Source organism: Salmo salar, chromosome ssa09 (assembly GCF_905237065.1).
Source record: "Salmo salar chromosome ssa09, Ssal_v3.1, whole genome shotgun sequence".
NCBI classification, from domain to species: Eukaryota; Metazoa; Chordata; class Actinopteri; order Salmoniformes; family Salmonidae; genus Salmo; species Salmo salar.
The window spans coordinates 127,418,993-127,437,176 of NC_059450.1; the positions used below are offsets into that span (position 1 = coordinate 127,418,993).

General features: G+C 58.5%; 1 protein-coding gene across 1 annotated transcript in view; it reads right to left on the reverse strand.

Moving 5' to 3' along the window:
• The window catches only part of LOC106612868 (protocadherin-16), a 205,656-nt gene that overhangs the window by 34,079 nt on the left and 153,393 nt on the right, over positions 1 to 18,184 (reverse strand). Inside the window, 4 exon segments of the mRNA XM_045724531.1 lie at positions 45 to 340; positions 510 to 719; positions 1,277 to 1,402; positions 2,423 to 2,662. Of these exon segments, the coding sequence (XP_045580487.1) occupies positions 45 to 340; positions 510 to 719; positions 1,277 to 1,402; positions 2,423 to 2,662 (872 nt within the window).

Genomic DNA, 18,184 nt, shown 5'->3' on the forward strand with positions numbered 1-18,184 from the left:
TAGGGTGCCATTTGGGACGCACCCTATGAGTTCAGTCTGTGTACCTGGCTGTTAGACCCTTGGTCCAGGTCAGTAGCAGAGACCTCCAGCACCAGGGAGCCAATAGGAGTATCCTCAGGGAGGTCAGCGGTGTAGCTGGGGCTGGTGAACTGGGGGCTGTGGTCGTTGACATCCAGGAGAGTGACCTCTACTGTGGCCGTGCTGCTCAGGGCCGGAGAGCCCCCGTCAAGGGCTGTCACTGTCAGACTGTACCTGGCCCTACGTTCCCTGTCCAGCGGTCTGGAGGTGGAGAGAACACCTGACTTCCTGTCCACACGGAAGTCACCTGATGGGTCGCCCGCTAGAGGAGGGAGGGAGAAAGTGGGAGAAACAGAAGAGGAAAAAGGAAGAGAGGAGGAGGCGAGAAAGAGATACAGAATATTAAAGGTAAATCTCACAATTGCGATCAATGGATCAGTACATTATGAATTCAATTGGATTCCTGTGATATACAAATAGTTGGATCTTACCTGTGATCTTGTAGGTCATCTCTCCGCTGTCCCCAGTGTCCAGGTCCGAAGCTCTGAGGGTGAACAGCTCAACAGCCTCCATGTTCTCAGGCACCTCCAGGCTGTAGTACAGTCTACTGAACGTTGGGGAGTTGTCATTCTCATCCAACAGCCGGATCCTCACTGACGCCCGGGCAAAGTTAGGAGGCATGCCACCGTCTCGGGCATACACTGGACAAAAGGGGAGATAAGGAATTAAACAAGGCTTCAGCAGTCTAAAAGTGTTTGTTATGTATTTATTAACTAAACCATATTATGTTTCTTAGAGAGATTTAAGACAAACAGAGAAAATAACACCAACATGGCCATTGTACCACTCATGTATCCCATAAAATCAGAACTATACAAATATGGTCAGTTTGGAATGTTGTGGGTTACTCATATAAAGGGACAGTTAACTGTCAGAGTGTACAGTTGTGGGGCCTCTCTGTCCAGGGCTTTAGTGGTTAGGATTAGGATAAGGGTCAGGGTTAAGGATCAGGGTTAGGGCCAGGAGTTCGGCTGAGGGGTTACGGGATAAGGGTCAGGGGTCAGGGTAAGATGTTATGGTCAGTGCCAGTTACCGGTCAGTGTGTATTGTTCCTGTGCCTCTCTGTCCAGGGCTTTAGTGGTTAGGATTAGGATAAGGGTCAGGGTTAAGGATCAGGGTTAGGGCCAGGAGTTCGGCTGAGGGGTTACGGGATAAGGGTCAGGGGTCAGGGTAAGATGTTATGGTCAGTGCCAGTTACCGGTCAGGGTGTATTGTTCCTGTGCCTCTCTGTCCAGGGCTTTAGTGGTTGTTATAACACCTGTAGCTGGGTGAATGCTGAAACCCTCATCAGAGATGCCTCCATATGTCACCTGGCCATTGGTACCTGGAGAGAGAGAGAGACAGAAAGAAAAAGAAAGAGAGAGAAGGAGCATATGAAGTCAAACCCTGTCAGCAGCCTACACCATCCTCTTGGCCCTTACGCTTCAACGTTCTGAAGATTTGAAGGGTCTGGGTAGGTATAAACACCGTAGCAGTGGTGGAGCTTCCACAAGATTGCTACCATCTTACAGATACAGTTTGCAAACATCAAAGGGTTAAGGCCAAGGGGAAGAGGTAGGGAGAAGGATTGGAGGTCAAATGGACATCACTTTCATAGGGTGCTGGGCCGGCAGAGTCCTATTCCATTCAGTCATGTTATACTTTGAACCCTCTCTACCCCCGGGCACTGAAAACATTCGCAAATAAGTGTTTGCGAAAAAAACACAATATTTTCTCACCAAAAAGAGCAAACACAGCAGCATTCCTGTTTTTATTTGTTTGTAGTTGGTTTTGCTGTGTAAGTGGATGGCTGGGCTGCACCAGGCGGGCGGAGGCTGGGAGATTGTGTGTGTGTGTGTGTGTTGTGTGTGTGTGTGATAGCGTGCTAACAGTGAAAGACTCTGGCACCATCACCTTACCCCACTAATCACCCCGGAGAGAAACTTTATAATCCTTCTGGGTTATGTGCTCTTGACTAACTCCAGGGGAATGTGAACACACACACACCCTCACGGACACACACACTCACCATCTCCAGCACGGTCTTCAATTAAAACCAACTGTTACTGGCCATGCTGATGATGTGAACATGCGTTGAACACATGGAGGATCAACACTTAGAACAAGAGGCTCTGCTGGCTGACACTGAGTTCTATTTCTTTTAAGAAACAGTACAGCAAATATGTAGAAGAACTGCGTGTCATCATGTGCACTTTATATATTACTATGTCATAAAGAAAGCCACCATAACATATAGTATATGATGAGGGCAATACAGTCATGTGCTTGTCAGTGCTGTATACTATGTATGTATCGACTGAATCTCCTGTGTTAGCCCACTGAGCTCAAGCCTAGCATCTCTCACCTTGGTCCAGGTCGGAGGCCGACACCACCAGAACAGTGGTTCCTGCAGGCTGGTTCTCTGTAATCTGGGCTTGGTACTGGTTCTCTTGGAACCAGGGCACCTGGTCGTTCACATCGATGACCTGGACAGACAGCAGCTGGCTGGATGAGAGCGCTGGTACCCCGTGGTCCTGGGCTACAATGGTCAGGTTGAACAGGACCTGCTCCTCCCGGTCAATGGGCTTCAGGATAGACAGAGAACCTGGAAAAGTAGAGGAGATGGGTAAGAGAGGGAGCCTGGGGGGGAGGAGAGGAGATGGGTTAGAGAGGGAGCCAGGGGGGGAGGAGAGGAGATGGGTTAGAGAGGGAGCCAGGGGGGGAGGAGAGGAGATGGGTTAGAGAGGGAGCCTGGGGTGGAGGAGAGGAGTTAGAGAGGGAGCCTGGGGTGGAGGAGATGGGTTAGAGAGGGAGCCAGGGGGGAGGAAAGGAGATAGAGAGGGAGCCTGGGGTGGAGGAGAGGAGATGGGTTAGAGAGGGAGCCTGGGGTGGAGGAGATGGGTTAGAGAGGGAGCCAGGGGGGGAGGAAAGGAGTTAGAGAGGGAGCCTGGGGTGGAGGAGAGAAGAGGTTAGAGAGGGAGCCTGGGGTGGAGGAGAGGAGTTAGAGAGGGAGCCTGGGGTGGAGGAGAGGGAGTTAGAGAGGGAGCCTGGGGTGGAGGAGAGGAGTTAGAGAGGGAGCCTGGGGTGGAGGAGAGGGAGTTAGAGAGGGAGCCTGGGGTGGAGGAGAGGAGTTAGAGAGGGAGCCTGGGGTGGAGGAGAGGAGTTAGAGAGGGAGCCTGGGGTGGAGGAGAGGAGTTAGAGAGGGAGCCTGGGGTGGAGGAGAGGAGTTAGAGAGGGAGCCTGGGGTGGAGGAGAGGGAGTTAGAGAGGGAGCCTGGGGTGGAGGAGAGGAGAGGTTAGAGAGGGAGCCTGGGGTGGAGGAGAGGAGTTAGAGAGGGAGCCTGGGGTGGAGGAGAGGAGTTAGAGAGGGAGCCTGGGGTGGAGGAGAGGAGTTAGAGAGGGAGCCAGGGGTGGAGGAGAGGAGATGGGTTAGAGAGGGAGCCTGGGGTGGAGGAGAGGAGTTAGAGAGGGAGCCTGGGGTGGAGGAGAGGAGTTAGAGAGGGAGCCTGGGGTGGAGGAGAGGAGTTAGAGAGGGAGCCTGGGGTGGAGGAGAGGAGTTAGAGAGGGAGCCAGGGGTGGAGGAGAGGGGTTAGAGAGGGAGCCTGGGGTGGAGGAGAGGAGTTGAGAGGGAGCCAGGGGTGGAGGAGAGGGGTAAGAGAAGGAGCCTGGGGTGGAGGAGAGGGGTTAGAGGGAGCCAGGGGTGGAGGAGAGGGGTAAGAGAGGAGCCTGGGGTGGAGGAGAGGGAGTTAGAGAGGGAGCCAGGGGTGGAGGGAGAGGGGTAAGAGAAGGAGCCTGGGGTGGAGGAGAGGGGTTAGAGAGGGAGCCAGGGGTGGAGGAGAGGGAGTAAGAGAAGGAGCCTGGGGTGGAGGAGAGGGAGTTAGAGAGGGAGCCGGGGGTGGAGGAGAGGGGTAAGAGAAGGAGCCTGGGGTGGAGGAGAGGGGTTAGAGAGGGAGCCTGGGGGTGGAGGAGAGGGAGTTAGAGAAGGAGCCTGGGGTGGAGGAGAGGGTTAGAGAGGGAGCCTGGGGTGGAGGAGAGGGGTAAGAGAAGGGAGCCTGGGGTGGAGGAGAGGGGTTAGAGGGAGCCAGGGGTGGAGGAGAGGAGAGATTAGAGAGAGAGCCTGGGGTGGAGGAGAGGAGTTAGAGAGGGAGCCAGGGGTGGAGGAGAGGAGTTAGAGAGGGAGCCAGGGGTGGAGGAGAGGGGTAAGAGAAGGAGCCTAGGGTGGAGGAGAGGGGTAAGAGAGGGAGCCTGGGGTGGAGGAGAGGAGTTAGAGAGGGAGCCTGGGGTGGAGGAGAGGAGTTAGAGAGGGAGCCTGGGGTGGAGGAGAGGAGTTAGAGAGGGAGCCTGGGGTGGAGGAGAGGAGTTAGAGAGGGAGCCAGGGGGTGGAGGAGAGGAGTTAGAGAGGGAGCCAGGTGGAGGAGAGGGGTAGAGAGGAGCCTAGGGTGGAGGAGAGGGGTTAGAGAGGGAGCCTGGGGTGGAGGAGAGGGAGTTAGAGAGGGAGCCTGGGGTAGGAGGAGAGGAGTTAGAGAGAGGGAGCCTGGGGTGGAGGAGAGGAGTTAGAGAGGAGCCTGGGGTGGAGGAGAGGAGTTAGAGAGGAGCCTGGGGTGGAGGAGAGGAGTTAGAGAGGGAGCCTTGGGGTGGAGGAGAGGAGTTAGAGAGGGAGCCAGGGGTGGAGAGGGAGTGAGAGTAGGAGGAGAGGGTAGAGAGGCCTGGGGTGGAGGAGAGGAGTTAGAGAGGAGCCTAGGGTGGAGAGAGGGGAGAGAGCCTGGGGTGGAGGAGAGGAGTTAGAGAGGGAGCCTGGGGTGGAGGAGAGGAGTTAGAGAGGGAGCCTGGGGTGGAGGAGAGGAGTTAGAGAGGGAGCCTGGGGTGGAGGAGAGGAGTTAGAGAGGGAGCCTGGGGTGGAGGAGAGGAGTTAGAGAGGGAGCCTGGGGTGGAGGAGAGGAGTTAGAGAGGAGACAGGGGGGAGGAGAGGAGTTAGAGAGGAGCCTGGGGTGGAGGAGAGGAGTTAGAGAGGGAGCCAGGGGTGGAGGAGAGGGGTAAGAGAGGAGCCTGGGGTGGAGGAGAGGAGTTAGAGAGGGAGCCAGGGGTGGAGGAGAGGGGTTGAGAGGGAGCCTGGGGTGGAGGAGAGGAGTTAGAGAGGGAGCCAGGGGTGGAGGAGAGGGGTAGAGAGGAGCCAGGGTGGAGGAGAGGGGTAAGAGAGGAGCCTGGGGTGGAGGAGAGGAGTTAGAGAGGGAGCCTGGGGTGGAGGAGAGGAGTTAGAGAGGGAGCCTGGGGTGGAGGAGAGGGAGTTAGAGAGGGAGCCTGGGGTGGAGAGAGGAGAGAGGGAGCCTGGGGTGGAGGAGAGGAGTTAGAGAGGGAGCCTGGGGTGGAGGAGAGGAGTTAGAGAGGAGCCAGGGGTGGAGAGAGAGGGAGCCTAGGGTGGAGGAGAGGGTAAGAGAGGAGCCTGGGGTGGAGGAGAGGGAGTTAGAGAGGGAGCCTGGGGTGGAGGAGAGGAGTTAGAGAGGGAGCCTGGGGTGGAGGAGAGGAGTTAGAAGAGGAGAGGAGGGAGAGAGTGAGAGGGGCCTGGGGTGGAGGAGAGGAGTTAGAGAGGGAGCCTGGGGTGGAGGAGAGGAGTTAGAGAGGGAGCCAGGGGTGGAGGAGAGGGAGTTAGAGGGAGCCTGGGGTGGAGGAGAGGAGTTAGAGAGGGAGCCTGGGGTGGAGGAGAGGGAGTAAGAGAGGAGCCTGGGGGGGAGAGAGAGGAGGTGAAGAGGTAGAGGAGCCCGGGGTGGAGGAGAGGGAGTAGAGGGAGCCTGGGGTGGAGGAGAGGAGTTAGAGAGGGAGCCTGGGGTGGAGGAGAGGGGTTAGAGAGGAGCCAGGGGTGGAGGAGAGGAGTTAGAGAGGGAGCCTGGGGTGGAGGAGAGGAGTTAGAGAGGAGCCAGGGGGTGGAGGAGAGGAGGTAGAGAGGAGCCTGGGAGTGGAGAGAGGTTAGAGAGGGAGCCAGTGGAGGAGAGGAGTTAGAGAGGGAGCCTGGGGTGGAGGAGAGGAGTTAGAGAGGGAGCCAGGGGTGGAGGAGAGGGTTAGAGAGGGAGCCTGGGGTGGAGGAGAGGGTTAGAGAGGAGCCTGGGGTGGAGGAGAGGAGTTAGAGAGGGAGCCTGGGGTGGAGGAGAGGAGTTAGAGAGGGAGCCAGGGGTGGAGGAGAGGGGTTAGAGGAAGGAGCCTGGGGTGGAGGAGAGGAGTTAGAGAGGGAGCCAGGTGGAGGAGAGGGTTAGAGAGGAGCCTGGGGTGGAGGAGAGGAATAGAGAGGGAGCCTGGTGGAGGAGGGAGTAGAGAGGGAGCCTGGGGTGGAGGAGAGGGAGAGAAGAGACTGGGTGGAGGAGGAGAGGGTTGGGAGAGAGGACAGAGTTAGAGAGAGTGGGAGGAGAGGAGGTTGAGAGGGAGCAGGGTTGGAGGAGAGAGGGAGCCTGGTGGAGGAGAGGAGTTAGAGAGGAGCCAGGGGTGGAGGAGAGGAGTTAGAGAAGGAGCCAGGGGTGGAGGAGAGGGTAAGAGAGGAGCCTGGGGTGGAGAGAGCAGAGAGGAAAGGGTGGAGAGGAGTTAGAGAGGGAGCCAGGGGTGGAGGGAGAGGAGTTAGAGGGAGCCTGGGGTGGAGGAGAGGGGAGTTAGAGAGGGAGCCTGGGGTGGAGAGGGAGGAGTTAGAGAGGGAGCCAGGTGGGAGGAGGAGGAGAGGGAGAGGAGAGTGGGTGGGGAGAGGAGCCTGGGGTGGAGGAGAGAGAGAGGAGTGGGGGGAGGAGAGTAGAGAGGAGCCTGGGGTGGAGGAGAGGGGTTAGAGAGAGGAGCCTGGGGTGGAGGAGAGGGTTAGAGAGGGAGCCTGGGGTGGAGGAGAGAGGAGTTAGAGAGGGAGCCTGGGGTGGAGGAGAGGAGTTAGAGAGGGAGCCTGGGGTGGAGGAGAGGAGTTAGAGAGGGAGCCTGGGGTGGAGGAGAGGAGTTAGAGAGGGAGCCAGGGGGTGGAGGAGAGGAGTTAGAGAAGGAGCCTGGGGTGGAGGAGAGGAGTTAGAGAGGAGCCAGGTTTGGAGGAGAGGTAGAGAGAGGAGCCGGGTGGAGGAGAGGAGTTAGAGAGGGAGCCAGATGGAGGGGTGAAGAGAGAGGGAGCCTGGGGTGGGAGGAGAGAGTTGAGAGGAGAGGGAGTGGAGGAGAGGTGTGAGAGGGAGCCTGGGGTGGAGGAGAGAGTTAGAGAGAGCCTGGGGTGGAGAGGAGAGAGGAGGAGTGAGAAGGAGTGTGAGGAGAGGGTGGAGAGGAGCCTGGGGTGGAGGAGAGGGAGAGAGGAGCCTGGGGTGGAGGGAGGAGTTAGAGAGGAGCCAGGGGTGGAGGAGAGAGGAAGAGAAGGAGCTGAGGGTGGAGAGAGAGGGGTAGAGAGGGAGCCAAGGGGGTGAGGAGAGGAGTTGAGAGGAGCCTGGGGTGGAGGAGAGAGTTAGAGAGGGAGCCAGGGGTGGAGGAGAGAGAGAAGAGGGAGCCTGGGGTGGAGGAGAGGGAGAGAGGGAGCCAGGGTGGAGAGGAGAAGGGGTAGGAGAGAAGAGGAGCCTGGGGTGGAGGAGAGGAGTAAGAGAGATGGAGGAGAGGAGAGAAGGAGCCTGGGGTGGAGGAGAGGAGTTAGAGAGGGAGCCTGGGGTGGAGGAGAGGAGGTTAGAGAGGAGCCAGGGGTGGAGGAGAGAGAGGAGTTGAGAGGGAGCCTGGGGTGGAGGAGAGGGAGTTAGAGAGGGAGCCTGGGGTGGAGGAGAGGGGTAAGAGAGGGAGCCTGGGGTGGAGGAGAGGAGTTAGAGAGGGAGCCTGGGGTGGAGGAGAGGAGATGGGTTAGAGAGGAGCCTGGGGTGGAGGAGAGGGAGGTTGGAGAGGGAGCCTGGGGTGGAGGAGAGGAGTTAGAGGGAGCCTGGGGTGGAGGAGAGGGAGGGGTTAGAGAGGGAGCCTGGGGTGGAGGAGAGGAGAGGGTTGGAGAGGGAGCCTGGGGTGAGGAGAGGAGTTAGAGAGGAGCCTGGGGTGGAGGAGAGAGGGGTAAGAGAGGGAGCCTGGGGTGGAGGAGAGGGGGAGTTAGAGAGGGAGCCTGGGGTGGAGGAGAGGAGTTAGAGAGGGAGCCTGGGGTGGAGGAGAGGAGTTAGAGAGGGAGCCTGGGGTGGAGGAGAGGAGTTAGAGAGGGAGCCAGGGGTGGAGGAGAGGAGATGGGTTAGAGAGGGAGCCTGGGGTGGAGGAGAGAAGTTAGAGAGGGAGCCTGGGGTGGAGGAGAGGAGTTAGAGAGGAGCCAGGGGTGGGGAGGAGAGGGGTAGAGAGGGAGCCTGGGGTGGAGGAGAGGAGTTAGAGAGGGAGCCAGGGGTGGAGGAGAGGGGTAAGAGAAGGAGCCTGGGGTGGAGGAGAGGAGTTGAGAGAGGGAGCCTGGGGTGGAGGAGAGGAGTTAGAGAGGGAGCCAGGGGGTGGAGGAGAGGGGTAAGAGAAGGAGCCTGGGGTGGAGGAGAGGAGTTAGAGAGGGAGCCTGGGGTGGAGGAGAGGAGTTAGAGAGGGAGCCTGGGGTGGAGGAGAGGAGATGGGTTAGAGAGGGAGCCAGGGGTGGAGGAGAGGGGAGAGGAGTTGGAGAGGGAGCCTGGGGTGGAGGAGAGAGGGAGTTAGAGAGGGAGCCTGGGGTGGAGGAGAGGGGAAGAGAAGGAGCCTGGGGTGGAGGAGAGGAGTTAGAGAGGGAGCCTGGGGTGGAGGAGAGGAGGGTTAGAGAGGGAGCCTGGGGTGGAGGAGAGGAGAGGAGTTGGAGAGGGAGCCTGGGGTGGAGGAGAGAAGTTAGAGAGGGAGCCTGGGGTGGAGAGAGAGGGGTTAGAGAGGGAGCCTGGGGGTGGAGGAGAGGGGTAAGAGAAGGGAGCCTGGGGTGGAGGAGAGGAGTTAGAGAGGGAGCCTGGGGTGGAGGAGAGGGAAGAGAAGGAGCCTGGGGTGGAGGAGAGGAGTTAGAGAGGGAGCCTGGGGTGGAGGAGAGGAGTTAGAGAAGGAGCCTGGGGTGGAGGAGAGAGGAGTTAGAGAGGGAGCCTGGGGTGGAGGAGAGAGGAGTTAGAGAGGAGCCAGGGGTGGAGGAGAGGAGATGGGTTAGAGAGGGGAGCCTGGGGTGGAGGAGAGAAGTTAGAGAGGGAGCCTGGGGTGGAGGAGAGGAGTTAGAGAGGAGCCTGGGGTGGAGGAGAGGAGATGGGTTAGAGAGGGAGCCAGGTGGAGGAGGGTGGAGGAGAGGAGTTGAGAGGGAGCCTGGGGTGGAGGAGAGGAGTTAGAGAGGGAGCCTGGGGTGGAGGAGAGGGGTTAGAGAAGGAGCCTGGGGTGGAGGAGAGGAGTTAGAGAGGGAGCCTGGGGTGGAGGAGAGGAGATGGGTTAGAGAGGGAGCCTGGGGTGGAGGAGAGGAGAGGAGTTGGAGAGGGAGCCTGGGGTGGAGGAGAGAAGTTAGAGAGGGAGCCTGGGGTGGAGGAGAGGAGATGGAGTTAGAGAGGGAGCCTGGGGTGGAGGAGAGGAGTTAGAGAGGGAGCCTGGGGTGGAGGAGAGGGGTAAGAGAAGGAGCCTGGGGTGGAGGAGAGGAGTTAGAGAGGAGCCTGGGGTGGAGGAGAGGAGATGGGTTAGAGAAGGGAGCCTGGGGTGGAGGAGAGAGAGGAGTTGGAGAGGGAGCCTGGGGTGGAGGAGAGGAGTTAGAGAGGGAGCCCGGGGTGGAGGAGAGGGGGTAAGAGAAGGAGCCTGGGGTGGAGGAGAGGAGTTAGAGAGGGAGCCTGGGGTGGAGGAGAGGGGTTAGAGAGGGAGCCTGGGGTGGAGGAGAGGAGTTAGAGAGGGAGCCAGGGGTGGAGGAGAGGAGATGGGTTAGAGAGGGAGCCTGGGGTGGAGGAGAGAGAGTTAGAGAGGGAGCCTGGGGTGGAGGAGAGGAGTTAGAGAGGGAGCCTGGGGTGGAGGAGAGGGTTAGAGAGGGAGCCTGGGGTGGAGGAGAGGGAGTTAGAGAGGAGCCAGGGGTGGAGGAGAGGAGTTAGAGAGGGAGCCTGGGGTGGAGGAGAGAGAGTTAGAGAGGGAGCCTGGGGTGGAGGAGAGGAGTTAGAGAGGGAGCCAGGGGTGGAGGAGAGAGTTAGAGAGGAGCCTGGGGTGGAGGAGAGAGATGGAGTTAGAGAGGGAGCCTGGGGTGGAGGAGAGGAGTTAGAGAGGGAGCCTGGGGTGGAGGAGAGGAGTTAGAGAGGGAGCCAGGGGTGGAGGAGAGGAGTTAGAGAGGGAGCCTGGGGTGGAGGAGAGGAGTTAGAGAGGGAGCCTGGGGTGGAGGAGAGGAGTTAGAGAGGGAGCCTGGGGTGGAGGAGAGGAGTTAGAGAGGGAGCCAGGGGTGGAGGAGAGGAGTGGTTAGAGAGGGAGCCTGGGGTGGAGGAGAAAGTTAGAGAGGGAGCCTGGGGTGGAGGAGAGGAGTTAGAGAGGGAGCCTGGGGTGGAGGAGAGGGAGTTAGAGAGGAGCCTGGGGTGGAGGAGAGGAGTTAGAGAGGGAGCCAGGGGGTGGAGGAGAGGAGGGAGTTAGAGAGGGAGCCTGGGGTAGGAGGAGAGGGAGTTAGAGAGGGAGCCTGGGGTGGAGGAGAGAGGAGTTAGAGAGGGAGCCAGGGGTGGAGGAGAGAAGTTAGAGAGGGAGCCTGGGGTGGAGGAGAGGAGATGGGTTAGAGAGGGAGCCTGGGGTGGAGGAGAGGAGTTAGAGAGGGAGCCTGGGGTGGAGGAGAGGAGTTAGAGAGGGAGCCGGGGGTGGAGGAGAGGGAGTTAGAGAGAGGGAGCCTGGGGTGGAGGAGAGGAGTTAGAGAGGGAGCCTGGGGTGGAGGAGAGGAGTTAGAGAGGAGCCTGGGGTGGAGGAGAGGAGTTAGAGAGGGAGCCAGGGGTGGAGGAGGAGTAAGAGAGGAGCCTGGGGTGGAGGAGAGGAGATGGGTTAGAGAGGGAGCCTGGGGTGGAGGAGAGGAGAGGAGTTGGAGAGGGAGCCTGGGGTGGAGGAGAGGAGTTAGAGAGGGAGCCTGGGGTGGAGGAGAGGGGTAAGAGAAGGAGCCTGGGGTGGAGGAGAGGAGTTAGAGAGGGAGCCTGGGGTGGAGGAGAGGAGTTAGAGAGGGAGCCTGGGGTGGAGGAGAGAGGAGTTAGAGAGGGAGCCTGAGGTGGAGGAGAGGAGTTAGAGAGGGAGCCAGGGGTGGAGGAGAGGAGATGGGTTAGAGAGGGAGCCTGGGGTGGAGGAGAGAAGTTAGAGAGGGAGCCTGGGGTGGAGGAGAGGAGTTAGAGAGGGAGCCAGGGGTGGAGGAGAGGGGTAAGAGAAGGAGCCTGGGGTGGAGGAGAGGGGTAAGAGAGGGAGCCAGGGGTGGAGGAGAGGGGTAAGAGAAGGAGCCTGGGGTGGAGGAGAGGAGTTAGAGAGGGAGCCTGGGGTGGAGGAGAGGTGTTAGAGAGGGAGCCAGGGTGGAGGAGAGGGGTAAGAGAAGGAGCCTGGGGTGGAGGAGAGGAGTTAGAGAGGGAGCCTGGGGTGGAGGAGAGGAGTTAGAGAGGGAGCCTGGGGTGGAGGAGAGGAGATGGGTTAGAGAGGGAGCCAGGGGTGGAGGAGAGGAGAGGAGTTGGAGAGGGAGCCTGGGGTGGAGGAGAGGAGTTAGAGAGGGAGCCTGGGGTGGAGGAGAGGGGTAAGAGAAGGAGCCTGGGGTGGAGGAGAGGAGTTAGAGAGGGAGCCAGGGGTGGAGGAGAGGGGGTAAGAGAAGGAGCCTGGGGTGGAGGAGAGGAGTTAGAGAGGGAGCCTGGGGTGGAGGAGAGGAGTTAGAGAGGGAGCCTGGGGTGGAGGAGAGGAGATGGGTTAGAGAGGGAGCCGAGGTGGAGGAGAGGAGAGGAGTTGGAGAGGGAGCCTGGGGTGGAGGAGAGGAGTTAGAGAGGGAGCCTGGGGTGGAGGAGAGGGGTAAGAGAAGGAGCCTGGGGTGGAGGAGAGGAGTTAGAGAGGGAGCCTGGGGTGGAGGAGAGGAGATGGGTTAGAGAGGGAGCCTGGGGTGGAGGAGAGGAGAGGAGTTGGAGAGGGAGCCTGGGGTGGAGGAGAGAAGTTAGAGAGGGAGCCTGGGGTGGAGGAGAGGAGATGGGTTAGAAAGGGAGCCTGGGGTGGAGGAGAGGAGAGGAGTTGGAGAGGGAGCCTGGGGTGGAGGAGAGGAGTTAGAGAGGGAGCCTGGGGTGGAGGAGAGGGGGTAAGAGAAGGAGCCTGGGGTGGAGGAGAGGAGTTAGAGAGGGAGCCTGGGGTGGAGGAGAGGAGTTAGAGAGGGAGCCTGGGGTGGAGGAGAGGAGTTAGAGAGGGAGCCTGAGGTGGAGGAGAGGAGTTAGAGAGGGAGCCAGGGGTGGAGGAGAGGAGATGGGTTAGAGAGGGAGCCTGGGGTGGAGGAGAGAAGTTAGAGAGGGAGCCTGGGGTGGAGGAGAGGAGTTAGAGAGGGAGCCAGGGGGTGGAGGAGAGGTAAGAGAAGGAGCCTGGGGTGGAGGAGAGGGGTAAGAGAGGGAGCCAGGGGTGGAGGAGAGGGGTAAGAGAAGGAGCCTGGGGTGGAGGAGAGGAGTTAGAGAGGGAGCCTGGGGTGGAGGAGAGGAGTTAGAGAGGGAGCCAGGGGTGGAGGAGAGGGGTAAGAGAAGGAGCCTGGGGTGGAGGAGAGGAGTTAGAGAGGGAGCCTGGGGTGGAGGAGAGGAGTTAGAGAGGGGAGCCTGGGGTGGAGGAGAGGAGATGGGTTAGAGAGGGAGCCAGGGGTGGAGGAGAGGAGAGGAGTTGGAGAGGGAGCCTGGGGTGGAGGAGAGGAGTTAGAGAGGGAGCCTGGGGTGGAGGAGAGGGGTAAGAGAAGGAGCCTGGGGTGGAGGAGAGGAGTTAGAGAGGGAGCCTGGGGTGGAGGAGAGGAGATGGGTTAGAGAGGGAGCCTGGGGTGGAGGAGAGGAGAGGAGTTGGAGAGGGAGCCTGGGGTGGAGGAGAGAAGTTAGAGAGGGAGCCTGGGGTGGAGGAGAGGGGTTAGAGAGGGAGCCTGGGGTGGAGGAGAGGGGTAAGAGAAGGAGCCTGGGGTGGAGGAGAGGAGTTAGAGAGGGAGCCTGGGGTGGAGGAGAGGGGTAAGAGAAGGAGCCTGGGGTGGAGGAGAGGAGTTAGAGAGGGAGCCAGGGGTGGAGGAGAGGGGTAAGAGAAGGAGCCTGGGGTGGAGGAGAGGAGTTAGAGAGGGAGCCTGGGGTGGAGGAGAGGAGTTAGAGATGGAGCCAGGGGTGGAGGAGAGGAGATGGGTTAGAGAGGGAGCCTGGGGTGGAGGAGAGAAGTTAGAGAGGGAGCCTGGGGTGGAGGAGAGGAGTTAGAGAGGGAGCCTGGGGTGGAGGAGAGGAGATGGGTTAGAGAGGGAGCCAGGGGTGGAGGAGAGGAGAGGAGTTGGAGAGGGAGCCTGGGGTGGAGGAGAGGAGTTAGAGAGGGAGCCTGGGGTGGAGGAGAGGGGGTAAGAGAAGGAGCCTGGGGGTGGAGGAGAGGAGTTAGAGAGGGAGCCTGGGGTGGAGGAGAGGAGATGGGTTAGAGAGGGAGCCTGGGGTGGAGGAGAGGAGAGGAGTTGGAGAGGGAGCCTGGGGTGGAGGAGAGAAGTTAGAGAGGGAGCCTGGGGTGGAGGAGAGGAGATGGGTTAGAGAGGGAGCCTGGGGTGGAGGAGAGGAGTTAGAGAGGGAGCCTGGGGTGGAGGAGAGGGGTAAGAGAAGGAGCCTGGGGTGGAGGAGAGGAGTTAGAGAGGGAGCCTGGGGTGGAGGAGAGGAGATGGGTTAGAGAGGGAGCCTGGGGTGGAGGAGAGGAGAGGAGTTGGAGAGGGAGCCTGGGGTGGAGGAGAGGAGTTAGAGAGGGAGCCTGGGGTGGAGGAGAGGGTAAGAGAAGGAGCCTGGGGTGGAGGAGAGGAGTTAGAGAGGGAGCCTGGGGTGGAGGAGAGGGGTAAGAGAAGGAGCCTGGGGTGGAGGAGAGGAGTTAGAGAGGGAGCCAGGGGTGGAGGAGAGGAGATGGGTTAGAGAGGGAGCCTGGGGTGGAGGAGAGAAGTTAGAGAGGGAGCCTGGGGTGGAGGAGAGGGGTTAGAGAGGGAGCCTGGGGTGGAGGAGAGGAATGGTTAGAGAGGGAGCCTGGGGTGGAGGAGAGGATGGTTAGAGAGGGAGCCAGGGGTGGAGGAGAGGATGGGTTAGAGAGGGAGCCTGGGGTGGAGGAGAGGAGTTAGAGAGGGAGCCTGGGGTGGAGGAGAGGAGTTAGAGAGGGAGCCAGGGGTGGAGGAGAGGAGTTAGAGAGGGAGCCTGGGGTGGAGGAGAGGAGATGGGTTAGAGAGGGAGCCTGGGGTGGAGGAGAGGGGTTAGAGAGGGAGCCTGGGGTGGAGGAGAGGAGTTAGAGAGGGAGCCTGGGGTGGAGGAGAGGAGATGGGTTAGAGAGGGAGCCTGGGGTGGAGGAGAGGAGTTAGAGAGGGAGCCTGGGGTGGAGGAGAGGAGTTAGAGAGGGAGCCTGGGGTGGAGGAGAGGAGTTAGAGAGGGAGCCAGGGGTGGAGGAGAGGGGTAAGAGAAGGAGCCTGGGGTGGAGGAGAGGGGTTAGAGAGGGAGCCTGGGGTGGAGGAGAGGAGTTAGAGAGGGAGCCTGGGGTGGAGGAGAGGAGTTAGAGAGGGAGCCAGGGGTGGAGGAGAGGGGTTAGAGAAGGAGCCTGGGGTGGAGGAGAGGAGTTAGAGAGGGAGCCTGGGGTGGAGGAGAGGAGTTAGAGAGGGAGCCTTGGGTGGAGGAGAGGAGTTAGAGAGGGAGCCAGGGGTGGAGGAGAGGAGATGGGTTAGAGAGGGAGCCTGGGGTGGAGGAGAGAAGTTAGAGAGGGAGCCTGGGGTGGAGGACAGGGGTTAGAGAGGGAGCCAGGGGTGGAGGAGAGGGAGTTAGAGAGGGAGCCTGGGGTGGAGGAGAGGAGTTAGAGAGGGAGCCATGGGGTGGAGGAGAGGGGTAAGAGAAGGAGCCTGGGGTGGAGGAGAGGGGTTAGAGGGAGCCAGGGGTGGAGGAGAGGGGTAAGAGAAGGAGCCTGGGGTGGAGGAGAGGGGTTAGAGAGGGAGCCAGGGGTGGAGGAGAGGGGTAAGAGAAGGAGCCTGGGGTGGAGGAGAGGGGTAAGAGGGAGCCTGGGGTGGAGGAGAGGGGTAAGAGAAGGAGCCTGGGGTGGAGGAGAGGAGTTAGAGAGGGAGCCAGGGGTGGAGGAGAGGGGTAAGAGAAGGAGCCTGGGGTGGAGGAGAGGGGTTAGAGGGAGCCTGGGGTGGAGCAGAGGGGTAAGAGAAGGAGCCTGGGGTGGAGGAGAGGGGTTAAGAGGGAGCCAGGGGTGGAGGAGAGGGGTAAGAGAAGGAGCCTGGGGTGGAGGAGAGGGGTTAGAGGGAGCCTGGGGTGGAGGAGAGGGGTAAGAGAAGGAGCCTGGGGTGGAGGAGAGGGGTTAGAGGGAGCCAGGGGTGGAGGAGAGGAGATGATACATATTAAAGGATGGAGAGAGAGCCTAGGGAGTGGAGAGGTCCTTATGGACCCTGGTCAAAAGTAGTGAACTTAGTTGGGATGCAGGGTGCTATTGGGACGCAGACTCAGCTGGTCCCTCTCCCTACCTATTGTGCAGTCACACACTGTGAAAGGTCCCTGTGCTCTCTAGTCCAGCACAACTCTGCTAGCTCCAACTTCTACTTCTAGCTTTAACACTCCACTAGCGTCAACTTTCACTGCTAGCTCCAACACTCTGCTAGCTTCAACTTTCACTGCTAGCTCCAACACTCTGCTAGCTTCACAACTCTGCTAGCTTCAACTTTCACTGCTAGCTCCAACACTCTTCTAGCTTCACAACTCTGCTAGCTTCAGCTTTCACTGCTTGCTTCATTTCTCTGGTAGCTTCATCTTTCACCAGTCATTCCTCCCTCTCCGTCGGAGGCCAAGCGCTGCTCCTTGCCAAGAGCTTCACTTACTTACACACGTCCACCCAGTCATCTGTGTGTGTGGATCTATTCCCATGAAAGGCAGAAACAAAACACCAAAGAACCCCAACCTCAGACTGCTGGGAACCATTAAAGGAGCGATTAGAACTGCATGTGTGTGTGTTTGTGTGTGTGTGACTCAGTCCCTCTTTTGAGACTTTGATAACACCCACACACACGCACACTATTTGCCGTTTGGTCTTCTGGGCTTTGTTGTGGTGTGTGAGACATGCGTTGACCCTGGCTCCACCCCTCCCCCACTGCCCCACCAATAAGGAACCACGAATCCCCTGCTCGGCTGAGGCGACAGAAGCAGGAAGCTGTCAAGATCTATCAGGTGTGTCACAGAGAGAGGGCATCCATCTTGATCTGGTTCCAGTATGTGTTTGTGTGTGTGTGTGTGTGTGTGTGTGTGTGTGTGTGTGTGTGTGTGTGTGTGTGTGTGTGTGTGTGTGTGTGTGTGTGTGTGTGTGTGTGTGTGTGTGTGTGTGCATGTGTGTATGCGTTCGTGCCTTGCCCATCTTGAACTGGTACCAGCAATGCAGGTAATTAGTCAGTATAATAACAGTTAATGGCATGAGTTAATCCTCTGACCACCTGGTCTGCTCCTGTCCTATCCTGTCCACCGGCCCAGGCCAGGGTCTACGATGACAGGAGAAATGGTCCCATCTCTACACATTCTGGTTATGTTCCCATTACACCAGCACAACAGGGAGCTGTGTTGGAGAAGCCTACTACAGATCATGGTAACCTTGGATCCTTCTGGGTGGAGGATGGGTGTCTCCTAACTCTATTAGGGGTTCTTTCCCCCTCCACTGGGCTCAATGGAAATATTAAATCATCAAACTATGTGTGTCGAGTTTCCCTTTGACCCAGATTAATCCCAGTCAACTCCTGGATTAAACCTTTTAATTTAGGATCATTTTTGGTCCAGGAGTTGGCTTAATCTAGGTCTGAGAATTTGCCCCTGAAAGTTTAACATTTTTATCAATTTGTGTAAGACGACACTGTTCCCTAGACTAATCCTATTAATAGAAGAAACTACTAGAATGTCTAACATGAGAAGAAACATGTGAGAGCAAGGAAATATCTTTACCTTAGTGCACCCCAGTCTTCAGAACTGTGACTGCTCTACTCTAATACAACCATACATACACAGTAAAACACTACGTAAACCAAAGAGACTGGAACTGGAAACATCCTAAATATGTTCTCTCTCTCTCTCTCTCTCTCTCTCTCTCTCTCTCTCTCTCTCTCTCTCTCTCTCTCTCTCTCTCTCTCTCTCATTAGGACGGGATCACTGGGGAGTCACAGCGGCTGAAACTATTCCAGCCACTAACTCTGACCATACTAAAGGCTCTGGGGCAAGTTATCTCAGAGAGTACAGAGATACAGAGAGAAAACAACAAACTTAAAACAGAACCAACACAACTCCCCTCGTCCATCCTTCCCCTCCCGCCTCACTCTCTCTTTGACGTTTGCGGCTCATTAAAGCATGAAATTGAATGGAGTCAGTGCTGTGCCCTCTCTTTCCTCTGCTCCCAGGGCCAGGTAACGAGAAGGAGAGGGAAGCCCTAATCTCAGCGATGCATTGCATTGCAGGCCTGGTGTGTGTGTGTTTGTGTGTGTGTGTAATCTCAGCGCAGCACGGCAGCCCTGCCCGTTGCGTGTCTAGCAGTGTGTGTTCACTGCCAGCCACACTCGCTGCGGCCTTCTGCTATGGAAAAAGTTGTTAAACTGCAGCCAGATAGCTGGATCGTTACTTACAGCGGTGGTGGTTGTTACAGCTGCAGCAGTGTTGGTGGTGGTTAGGTTTAGCGCTCAGGTAGGCAGGCCTACGCAATGTACTGGGGTAACTTCGTTAACTCTGATTCGTCTCTCACACGACATCTCTTCACACTTCCCTGTTTATACTGTTTTAACTGTGCTGGGGCCTGATTATAGGTTGAACCTTATGAGACTCTCTCACAGACCCAACCACATGCAAGCTAGTAATATGGTACCAATAGCCTTCTGACATCACACCATGTGTTCACAGTACAGCTGGCAACTACATGATCGCTCTCGTGAGAAAACAATACTGTATGCCAGTGTTACCGACTGGGTTTGAACTCGTCCCCTGCATGCCATAAGGCTGTGTTATCCAGCTGAGCTAAATCCTAGGCATTAGCTTGGGGAGCTGACAAAAGTCTTCAGGTGTCAG